General features: G+C 42.0%; 1 protein-coding gene across 2 annotated transcripts in view; it reads right to left on the reverse strand.

Annotated features, from left to right (window-relative positions):
* Window positions 1–12,156, reverse strand: part of TMEM255A (transmembrane protein 255A) — a 50,042-nt gene that overhangs the window by 2,486 nt on the left and 35,400 nt on the right. The window contains exons 8-9 of one of the 2 annotated variants that reach the window (XM_058536619.1): window positions 6,538–6,681; window positions 2,687–3,970 (exon numbers count right to left, since the gene is read on the reverse strand). In XM_058536619.1, coding sequence (XP_058392602.1) covers window positions 3,890–3,970; window positions 6,538–6,681 — 225 coding nt within the window. In that variant the 3' untranslated portion in view covers window positions 2,687–3,889. Of the gene's footprint in view, window positions 1–2,686; window positions 3,971–6,537; window positions 6,682–12,156 lie in introns of those variants that run through there. The other variant, XM_058536618.1, reaches the window with a different exon arrangement.

The following is a 12,156-nucleotide window of genomic DNA, read 5'->3' on the forward strand; positions in this document are numbered from 1 at the left end:
AATCATTTAAAAATGAATATGGACCAAGTTTCTTTCTGTTTGGAACGACTAAGAGCTCCTAAACCTCACCGAGTTAATGAGGGGCATGAAACTGAGCTGGTCCCACTTTCTCCCAGTCACTTAGGCTGCAAAGCTCACGCAGCGATACCTTGGAATCCTCCTCCCTCTTCCTTTGAGCCCCGCGTCCAGTCAGTTACAGAATCCTGTTGCTCCCACCTCTGTGTTGTCTCTTGAATCCATCACTTCCTTTTCCATCTTTATAACTCAAGCCTTCAATACCTCTCCCTTGAAGCTATGGCAACAGCGTCCCAGCTAGTCTTCAAAAAGGTAGTTTGGGCCTTAAGAACATTTGAGGTTAAGCCATTAATACCTGGGGAAGTTTTTGCTACAGGAATATATCACAGAGCCCATCTCATAGATAAACAAAAACTGAGGTCAGAGAGGTTAAATGGCTTTCTTGGCTCTTCTAACTCTTCTAAGGTCTAACAATTTCTATTTCACCTTAACTGTGGCCCACCACCCCCAAGCGCAGGGTAGGTTGGAGAGCCAAGAGGAAGAAAGGCATGGAGGTGAGAATACCAATGATAAGAATGAGGAGCACTGTGTCAGGTTGCAGAGACACTGAGGATTCAAGTTTACTCTGTGTTGTCTGACTTTTGTAGTCTTTGGGAAGGGAATGGATTTGGATTGAAGGAATATCCAGTGAATCGGCATGTTAGGAGTCATTTGCCACTTCTCTTTCCCAGGCCCATGTATACCCTAATGATTTTACTGCTCAAGGCCAGCTGGCCTGTTTTGTTCATTGCTGTATCACCCCAAGCTCAGAAGAGTGCTTGGCAAGTAGTAGATGCTCAATAAATGTTGAATGAGTGACTATAACTTCAGGAGTACATAAGATGAACTTTGCATGTTTTTTAAAAATAAAACCTACTTTCAAAGAGTATGATCACACCTTGTGGGTACCATTGCCTCGCTCAAGTGGTAGAGCATGGCTGAAGCCTGAAGACTGGAGGGGGCTACAGGGATGGCAAGAGAGAGGAGGCCAGTTTTAGGCTCTCAGGAAGAGCAAACATAAGCCAACAAACAGGGCTGGAGAACTGCAATTTTCTGTTGTGTCTTAGCTCTAGGAGGAACTGGTATATTAAAAAAAAAAAAGACCCATTTACACCAAAATTTCTTAAGAGTTTAAGTGCTTTTTGGAGAGGTCATGCCTTGACTTTGTTCTGCTGGCCTGAGTCCAAGTAGATCATGTCATTTTTCCAGGCCTGGAGCAATCTAGAAGCAGCCTTGACATGAGGTTTCTGGAGCCTGAGACCAGTTGGCTGACTGTCCTTATCCCCAGTCCTGACCTCTGCACTCCTTAGAAAGGGATGTCCAGGTTTCTAGGTCTTGCTTCAGACCCTGAAATATCTGTCCCTTACCGCATAATGCTGGGACCGAGAAGAGACTGTAGATGCCATCATCCCCCATCTTCCCCCACCCCATCCATTATTTGGCCCTGAGTGAAGGAATGACAGGGTGGTAGAAACTGCAGGGCCTTTAAAGGCAAAACAACTTGAGGCAGTGACTCCAGACAAGCCAGATTCCTTCCTAAAGTCTCCATTTTTTCTCCTCCCTCCAGGAAGATATGCTTTCTTAAGATATCAGTATCGTGATTTCCTAGTTTTCCACTCCACACCCCAGAACTCTCTTTGTCCTTCTCTCCTTCCCTCCTCTTCTGTTGCTTTCCTCAACTAAGAATGCTCTCCTCTTCACCAGAGAGAAGAGCAAAAACCCAGCAGGGACAAAATCTCTCTGCCCGGGGATGTGGTACTCTGCCCTTCTAAATCCCGCTACAGGATGGTGAGAGTTGGGAAGCCAGTTTTAGGTGTTCCCAGCCACAGAAGGGAGGGGCATGTTTCCTACAGTGGAGCTAAAGGCAGTTCTGTCCTGAGAGGCATCAAAAGGCTTCTGCAGGCAGCAGCTGCCGTGGGTGGCAGTTGTACACTTTGATAATAAAAGGGGTCCTACAACGGCCTTCGGTTTTCACTTCTCAGTTTTGAGTTTGGGACGTATTGGGGGGAAGGGGGTGGGATGATTCTCACTTCCCTTTGAGGATGCTGGGAGTCTTAAGGATAAAATTGAAGGGCTCCTGGCAGAGCTAGGGAGCTAACTGGCTGCAGTCCACACACTCTTGGGGTTTGGGGCAAAAACAAGGCCCACAGTAGCAGTGCATAGTTTCCGAGCAACAGGCAGGCACCTTGGGAAAGATTTGGCTTTGTTGCAGCTGGGGAGCTGGCCTGGTGCGTTTTGGTTCCTGCTTGAGTCGACTTTACTAATGGGACAGGCAGCTCAGAAGAACAGAGCTTTGAATCCTTGCACACCACAAAGCATGAAAAGCATCTAAATAGCCTCCTGCTGGGTCTAGTCAGCTTGAGCTTCCTGAGCTGCTTCTTAGAGGCTGGGGTGGCCTACAGGCTGATGGTTGCTACAAGAGGAGCACCACGTTTTCAGGACACACACAGGTCTCCTCTCCCACCTTAGCCTGCCCCCTCTCTGCCAGATGGCTGACCCACACTCTTCAAGACCAATGTGCATTTCTGTCACAGCGTGCTTCTCTCTTCGAGAGTACTGTGAGGCAGCAACTCTGAAGAGAGCCGTGGAACTGGCCAGGGGATAAAAGTTACCAGCAAAAGATGCCGTGTCCCAAGGGTAAAATCCAGGATCTCTTGCTTCTTAGCATCCCCTCTCTGTTTCTGCCCCAGAAAGCAAAGCCAGGGGAGATGGAGAGAAGAGTGGATAAAAGGAAGAGGAAGAAAAAGGGGGGGGGTGATAAGAAACAAGGGAAAGGAGGAGAAGAAAGGAAAAACTTGGCAGGGAGGGGAAATAAAGAGAAAAAATTGAGTGGCAGCAGCAATAGCCTTCTAAGGCTTTCAGTATAACCCGTGCCAGACACTGCCTCCCCCAGCACTAAAGCAATCCTTTCATGAAATGGGCTCAATTTATAATGGGTCATTTTTCGTGGCTAAGATGAAACCTGGTGTACCCTCATGTGATTTAATAAGGAGCATAAACAGAGGCGCTTGCATTTTGCATAGGCTGAGACTTTTATTTTAGGCTAAACTTGGCAATTCACCAAATGGACAGGAAAAAGAACCAGTCCATGGTTAGAGTGAAGTAGGGAGACTGGCCTAGTGGATCAGACTGGGAAATATGGCTGGAATCCTTAAGGGGTTTACATAGAGCTACACAGGGTTCAATTTCCCAGTAGAAGTAGAAACTGATGCTTTATACCCTACAGAATTTGGACTACTTGGCTGAAGCTGAGGTACGGGTAGTGAGGGAGGACATGAGTGTGAGGAGCAAGAGAAGTGAGTGTTGGGGAGATGAGCAAGGAGGCAAAGATAGTCTTGGCTTATATCTTTCCTGCCTTGGGGGATGGGGCATTCATTAAATGCAAGGACACCTTGGAGTCCAATGTTTGAAAGAGTCCTGTTTCTCCAAGCTCAGCACTCACAATATTCTTAGGGCCAGCTGACCAGACCCAAGTCCTCGCTCAGGTTTGACCACAAGAGATGTTTCCCAAGCTTCCTACTGGACAGCTACCCAGGGGCATGACTTTGAGGGGTTAAAGAAAACCATATAAATCTCTTTCCTCTTCCTTCTATCAGCCTCAGGGTAAAAAGGAAACAGAAGTCTTTAAATGGAAAGTCACAGAAATAGTCCTATTTGGAAATGAACAGAATGCGGAAGTCATTCAGAAGAAAGTCTAGAAAGGGCAGTTTTCCTGCTATAATTTGGGTTCTTTTACCATCTGAGAAGAGCATAAGGGAGCTCTGGCTTTTTTTTTTTTTTGGCACGTCTGTGCTTCTGGTGATTTTATTGTCGGAGCTGTTTTGCTGACTGCTTTCTATTTGTCTAGGAACATAAGCAGATGTTCCCCCATCCTCTTGGCTTTCCTTGGTAAAGACTGGTATTTCCTCCTATGAAACTATAAGGGAATGGAAATTGGTAAACAAAAGAAAGCTCAACTCAAATACTAAAACGAAACGCTATTTAAGTTCTAGAGGGAAACAAATCACTTAAAAACACATCCCTCAAAAGCCACACCATACAACTATAAAGTCTCCAAAAAGAAATACAAAAGACAGCTTGCACCTAGGGAAAAAACCAGGAGAGGTATAAGAAGTGTCCCAGTAGCCCCTGGAGTGGGGAGCAATTTAATAATGTAATAAGAGAGAGTAAAGAGACACTATCTGAGTCGATTCAGAAGCCCATACTTTAAACCAGTACAAAGTACAAATATCCTAAAATTAACTGGGAACAGATCTATGCTGTGCTCAGATTTACAGCTTCTCCAAAGACTTCCTCAAGCCAATCTCTGGAGTCAGACAGACCTGGATACAAATGCTTGCTCTTCCCCTTACCATCACTGTGACTTTGGGGAAGTCAATTTCTCCATGATTTAGTCGTCTCATCTTAAAAACGGCAATGCCAAGAGTATTTCCCTCAAAGGACTAAATGAGATGATATATGTAAAGCACTTAGCATGATGCTTGGTACATAGCAAGTGCTCAATGAATCGGAGCTGTTATTAAAAAGTAGAGGCTTCCACACATCCCTGCAGTCCCTGCGAGAAGCCCACAGTGCAGGTTTGGGCCAGGTGGCTAGACTTGGATCCCTTTGCTGACTTAGGTACCTTGTTTCGGGTTTCCACAGCACTCTGGGTAATAGTCTATTTACTTTTTTGTCCCCACTGCTGTCCCCTGACCACCCCCACTCAAGTCCCAAGACTGTTGTCTTAATGCAGGGCCTATGTCTCATTCAATCTCTATATCCACAGCTCCTAGCACAGAGCCTGGCACATGGAGACACAGAGCAAACATTGATTGAACTGAAACCAACAGCCTGAGTCACCATTGGCACTGTCAGTCTTGTTTTCATCCCTGGGGTAGTGTTTGAATGAGGAATGATGGAAAGAGAGATGGCTCCATACCCTAAAGAGGGGCTTCCTATCTTAGATTTTTCAGCAACCATCACTACTTCAGGAATTCATTTTAAAGGGAAAATTCCTAAAATCAATATAATAAGTATAATTTATTTTGATAGAAAAAAATGGAGGCAGCCTCTTAGGCTGGACCCATGTGTGGTCCCTCTGTCCTAGGATGTTTTTTATTATAGGGGCCCCAAGAGAATGGTGACCCTCCTTGTGTGAGGGTTCAACACTTTTGTTCGTTCAACATCCTTACAGTCTCTTAAAGGATTCCTTTTTGCCTCTGTCACTACTGAAACTATCTATGCCTGTTTGGAACATATTGGTGTTTTCCAGTCTATACCACCTGTTTAGGTAACAAGTTCCCTGAGTTGTCTACCTGTGAATAGAGTAGGCTTTAAAACAAGTTCTAACATTATTTTTTCCAAGCTTTAATGGTCACCTCCTTGTTCTGGTACTGTATTTTATAACAGTGAACAAGTCCATGTTCACACTATGTATATTACTATTGCAATATAGAGTCTTCAAGCTCCCCAAACAGTATCCAAACCAAACAAAAATGCACTTCATTCAACTAAATAAGATTTTTCAGTTTCAATTATTTTGTTAATCTGCAGCTGAAATTATGTTGCCCAAGGGCTTTGTACTTCTAAACTGGCTGGTTAATTGGAAGCACCCCCAAACAGTCATGCTTTTATGTCCCCTTGGAGCATTCATGGGCTCTTAGTCAATAGAAGCAAATTCATTATGAGCTTCCCTCCCTGCAAAGCTATTTCCTTTGGTTCCCAAATTTTGAATTAACCAGAGTTTAGTATGATCCCTCTCTTCCATGGTCAAGGATTTGTGATCGCTGTAAATACCTAAAAGACCATTTTGTTCGTTTTCCTCAAGTGCCTAGTTCAGCGCTCTGCACACGATGAATCTCTTTTAATTAAGTGCCTTTTTTGGTTCTGTTTTTCTGTGCTTAGTGTCAGCTCAAAAGGAAATGGAGAAAGTGCAAATTTGGTAACACTATTTCTGACCGATGTGATAACAAGGCAAGAAAAGAGGACGGGGGTGGTATAAAAAAATATTTTCTCTGTGTAGTCCTAGTTAGGAAGTCTAGAGAAAAGGCAGGGACTTCTTCCTCATCACAGATTTTATTCAAACCCTTGTGTGGCTCAGAATGCCCTTGTGCTATGGAACAGGACTAGGCCTCTCCCTGTGGCAGAGGAATGGAAAAAGCCACTGTTGGACAGGGGTCCATGTGATGTACTAACATCTTCTCTTTAGTGTAGGTCAAGGCAATTTGGGATACCTTGATCCTATCTCCTTCTTTCCCCTTTTCGTCCATCTCTCTGTTCCTTCTCCTCTTGTGTCTTTCCCACCCTCCACATCTCTCCCATCATTGTCTGCCTACATAGTCCATAAGCTAGTCACTGGTACCCATAGGCTGCTGAAGGCCATCAGGGATAGAGAGCCTGGCTACCTCATACATATTAGTGAAGTTCCACAATTAGGGAGAGAATAAGAAAGCATGAATGAGAGCAAGGGTAATGGAGAGTTCTTTTTCTCTCAAAACCTACCTGAAAGTCATAAGCAGAATACGGTGGCAAGTGAGGAGGGCTATGGTAGTAGGTATTGTAGGATGCCACTTGAGGACGAGCATAGTAAGAAACAGTTGGATGGGCATTTTCAACTGAACAGTTCAGTGCTGGGAGAGTTGGGTTCTGTAGAAAAACACAAATAAGAAACAACATAAACGTTCATCCCTAGGAGAATGGTTAAATAAACTGTGGTACATCCATACTATGGAATACCATGCAGCTATTGATAAATGATGATGTGGGCCTATATTTAGTGAGAGAGAAAGTTGTCCAGGATAAATTGTTAAATTAAAAACAAAAAAACCAATCAGGCCATCCCCGATGGCCTAGTGGTTAAAGTTCAGTGCTCTCCACCTTGGCAGCCTAGGTTCACTTCCTGGTCGCGGAACCACACCACCCATCTGTCAGTTGCCATGCTGTGGCGGCAGCTCACATAGGAGAACTAGAAGGACTTACAACTAGGATATACAACCATGCACTGGGGCTTTGGGGAGAAGGAAAAAAAGAGAGGAAGATTGGCAACAGTTGTTAGCTCAGGGCGAATCCTTCCTTGCAAAAAAAAAAAAAAAAGAAGTTATCCACTAAAAAAAAAAAAGCCACCGGCAAAACTATGGAGACAATAAAACGATGAGTGGTTGCCAGGGGTTGGGGGGAGGGATGAATAGGTGGAGCACAGAAGACTTTTAGGGTAGTGAAAATATTCTGTATGATATTAAAATGATGGCTATATGTCATTATACACTTGTCCAAACCCATAGAATGTATAACACCAAGAGTGAACCCTAAGGTAAACTATGAACTTTGGGTGATTATGATGTGTGAATATAGGTTCATTCTTGGTAACAAATGTACCACTCTGGGGGGGTATGTTGATAATGAGGGAGGCCATGAGTGTGTGGGGGCAGGGAGTATATGGGAAATCTCTGTATCTTCTTCTCAATTTTGTTGTGAACCTAAAACTGCTCTAAAAAACATAAAGTCTTTAAAAAAATAAGCCACCATGTTATACTAACATAGCATGATCCCAATTTATGTAAAAATAAAGCCCTGAATAATTACATATGTATGTATGTTTGTAAATGAAAAGAAATTAATCTGGAAAGATTTACAACAAACTGTTAACTGTGGTTATCTCTGGGGAGGGGAGTAGTATTAGGAGGTAAATGGGGACTCCTCACTTTCTATTATATAGCCAAAGTTTCTACAACTAATATGTATTACTTGTGTCATTTCCCCCCAACTTATTATTTTGAAAAATTCAAGCCTATAGACAAGTTGAAATAATTTATTTACATAATTTTTAAAAACAAAAAAGAAAAAGAAAAAACTAAGATCCAAAATACAAAATGTCAAATAAACAAGGCTGAACACGCTACTGCTCTTGCTGTGGCAGAAATGCGATAAATCACAGTTTGTAAAAGTCGTGAGGACTCTTGCAGATTCCAACCTTGCTAAGGAGCTCTCATGCAAACATGAAGGGTATTTATTCTCATCAGCCCTGCAGGCTGGAGGCAAAACCCTAGTAGTGCACAGAAACCAAGAAAGACCAAGCAGAGTATACTGCTCTTTTTTTTGGCAAATAAAACAATACAGAAAGAATTTAATACCATTTTTACAACATGGTGGTATGTGTAGCCCTTTAAGAGTTAAAGCTAATCTTGTCCAGCATGGGAGTTCTGCTCTCAACAGGGCCAAAGCACTACTAAAGGAAGTCACCACTGCTCATTAGTTCCCAAGCAGGACTGTGCTTTTTACCTTATGAGTGCCACATGGGTCACGATGTGGGCTAAATGTTTTTTCCATTTTCCATGTCATTGATGCGTCCTCCATTCATGTGGATAACCGAGAGCTGTCCGCAAAATCAAGGTGTCTTGTTTCTAGTACATATCTACTCTGCATTAACAGAGAGCAGAAGCTTCCTCTCAAGTGATGAAAATGTGTGGGCAGGCTTTGGCAATGGCACAGGCAACCATGTTGGGGTGTTGGCAGGGGAAATTCCCTTCCAGCAAGTTACAACACAGTTCTGTTTCTCTCTTCCTGGGAGTGGGTTACTGTTTACATCTCTAGAAGGTTTGAAGAGCTACAAAACCTCAGTCATTACGATGCAGCTCACAGACAACCAGAGAAATATTTGTCAGCCTCTCTACTGTGTGGGAGAGGACTGAGATCTTGACCATTCCAAGGGCAGTCTCGCTTTACAGAGGAAGAGTGCTCAGAAATGTTCTTACCTCTCTACCAGAATTCTAAGAAAAAATTTCATCCCTGAGGAAGTCCCAGAAATCATGCTCTCTTGGCCTTCTGTCAATTAAAAACACACCCTCCAGCTCTTGCAAAATGAAACCAGTTCTTCTATGCAAATAAATTAAGCCTAACCATAGCTTTGTCACTTTCCCTGTTTTTTCCTTGTAGTTGATTTCTAACTTCATGGCATTATGGTCTGAAAAGATGCTTGTTGTGATTTCCATCTTCTTAAATTTATATAAGCAGGCCTTGTTTCCCAACATATGGTCTATTCTTGAGAATGTTCCATGTGTGCTTGAGAAGAATGTGTAATCTGCTGTGTTTGGATGCAGTGCTCTTTATATGTCTGTTAAGTCCATCTCATCTAGTTTTTTGTTTAGGTCCATTATTTCCTCATTTATTTTCTGTCTGGATGATCTGTCCATTGATGAGAGCGGGGTGTTAAGATCCCCTACTATTATTGTGTTGTTGTTAATATCTCCTTTTAGGTTGGTTAATAGTCGCTTTATATACCTTGGTGCTCTTGTATTGCTCTTGTATATTAAATATATATATTTAAATATATATTTAAAAGTGATATGTCTTCTTGGTAGAGTGTCCCTTTTATCATTATATATTGCCTCTCTTTGTCTCTCATTACCTGTTTTATCTTGAAATCAACTTTGTCTGATATAAGTATGGCAACACCTGCTTTCTTTTGTTTGCCATTAGCTTGGAGTATTGTCTTCCATCCTTTCACTCTGAGCCTGTGTTTATCTTTAGAGCTGAGATGTGTTTCCTGGAGGCAGCATATTGTTGGGTCTTGTTTTTTAATCCATCCCACCACTCTGTGTCTTTTGATTGGAGAGTTCAGTCCATTTACATTTAGGGTAATTATTGATATATGGAAGCTTGTTGTTGTTATTTTATTGCTCTTTTTCCGGTTCTTTTGCATTTCTTTTGTTTCTCATCCCACATGTTTCGGACTACCAATTTAGTTTGGTATTTTCTGTATGGTGGTTCTCTTAGTTTTCTTTATATTTATCGTGCGACTTTGTTCTGATTATTTGGTTGGCGGTTACCATGAGGTTTGTATAAAAAAATCTCGTGGATGTGATAGTCCATTTTCTGATGGCCTCTTATTCCCTTAGACTAAGTCGATTCAATCCCTTTCCTCTTCCCCTTCTAGGTTATTGTTGTCACAACTTATTTCATATTGTGTTGTGAGTTTGTGTTTCAAGTGATGAGGTTTTACTTATTTTTGGTGTTTTCCTTCCCTTGATCTTTGGTTTTATAATTAAGTGTTTGCTAATCTATTCTGATAGAGAGCCACAATTTTTCTGGTATTGTCAACATGTTTTCCTCCTTGTTCAAAACTTTGAATCCCCTTTCTCTTTTTTTCCTCAGGGATGAGGGCCTTCTTGAGCACTTCTTGTAGTGGGGGTCTTGTGGCAATGAACTCCCTTAGCTTTTGTTTATCTGGGATAGTTATTATTTCTCCATCATATCTGAAGGATATTTTTGCTGAATAGAGTATTCTTGGCTGAAAGTTTTTGTCCTTCATAATTTTGAATATATCGTTCCACTCTCTCATAGCCTGTGAAGTTTCTGTCGAGAAATCGGCTGACAGCCTGATAGGAAATCCTTTGTATGTTATTTTTTTTTTTTTGTCTAGCTCCCCTTAATATTTTTTTCTTTGTTGTTTACTTTTGCCAGCTTTACTACTATATGCCTTGGAGAGGGTCTTTTCGTGTTGATATGTTTAGGAGATCTATTGATTTCATTCACTGGTATTTCCAGCTCCTTCCCCAGGTTTGGAAAGTTCTCAGATATTATTTCTTTGAACAACTTTTCTGCTCCTTTTCCCCTCTCTTCTCCCTCTGGAATACCTATAATCCTTATGTTGGATTTCCTAATTGAGCCAGATATTTCTCGGAGAGTTTCTTCATTTCTTTTTAGTCTTAGTTCTCTTTCCTCTTCCATCTGAAGCATTTCTGCATTGCTGTCCTCAATATTGCTAATTCTTTCCTCCATATTGTCAGCTCTGATGCTTAAGGCTTCCAGATTTGTCTTTATCTCCTCTATTGTGTTTTTCATCTCTAAGATTTCTGATTGGGTTTTTTTAATAGTTTCAATCTCTTTTTTGAAGAAACTCCTGATTTCATTGAATTGTCTGTCTGTGTTTTCTTGTATTTCATTAAGCTTTTTTATGATGGCTATTTTGAATTCTCTGTCATTAAGGTTATACATTTCTATGCTTTCTGGGTTGACTTCTGGAAACTAAGCCTAACCGTAGAAAAACAATCATGCAATGTAAATTATATCTACAAAAGTTTTGGTGTATTCAGCAAGGCCTGGAGTCCAGGATAATCTTTGAAAGGAAGTTGACTATTATAGAGAAAGAAACACGAGAGGAAGATTGAATAAGCACAGGAAAGCCACAGAGGAGAAGGGAGTCAAGGGCAGAGGATGTAGAGAAAATGGACAGGGGAACAAGACAGGTCCAGGGAGCAAAGGGAGATGAAGTGAAGAGTTGGGCAGGGAAGGAGCAAGAGAGATGCCCCCAAATAAGGGTCTGGTTATGTTTTAAGTCAATAATTCTGATTTTACAACAAATTTGGGCTCTGTCTCTATTTGTCTGTGTATATAGGAGTGTGTATTTCTGTTAAAATTCTGGGGCTTAGGTTATGAGACACCCCCCATTATTGATCAGTAGAACTCTGAGCTCCAGTGAAACCAAAGGTTACTAGGTAGCACAGAAAATGGTAAAAGCAATCTTGTCTTGACAAAACTGAGCCTATTCTGAGACAATGATTGCATACTTTGGAAAGAATGCCACTTTTATTCCTCCCCATTTTACTCCAAACCAGAGAAACCAATTAGGAGAAAATTGGCAAGATATAATCACTTTTTACAGATTCACCTCAAATCCTTATATCGTTGGTCAATAAACACTTCATCAAACATTTCTTAAAGATCCTTTCACCAAGTGTCTCTGGTTGGGGAATGAAGACGCCCTTTTTCCTTTCAGGATCCCACAATTCTGGAAACAGTGGCTCCCAGCTGACCCTACTGAAGTCTGCCAGCTCACAGCTCTTGGCTCCTGTCCTCACTCACTAGGAATGGCTTTCATCAGCCAGCACCACTGGGCCTCCCTGCAGACCCCAGGGCATTCTACTCAGGGAGGAGGCACACCACAAGTCACCAGCCACATCCGGACCTAGGCCAAAGACTTTATTTAGGCTCACCTGGTTGATGTTCCAGGATTTTCTACACCATGTAGAAATTTTAATAAAATGATCTAAGTAATGGGTCCCCCTTGGAGCCCCCATCTTATACTCCCATTAGTGTTCTCTCGCCTCATGAATCAAATATCTT

This window comes from Diceros bicornis, chromosome X, assembly GCF_020826845.1.
Source record: "Diceros bicornis minor isolate mBicDic1 chromosome X, mDicBic1.mat.cur, whole genome shotgun sequence".
Lineage (NCBI taxonomy): Eukaryota > Metazoa > Chordata > Mammalia > Perissodactyla > Rhinocerotidae > Diceros > Diceros bicornis.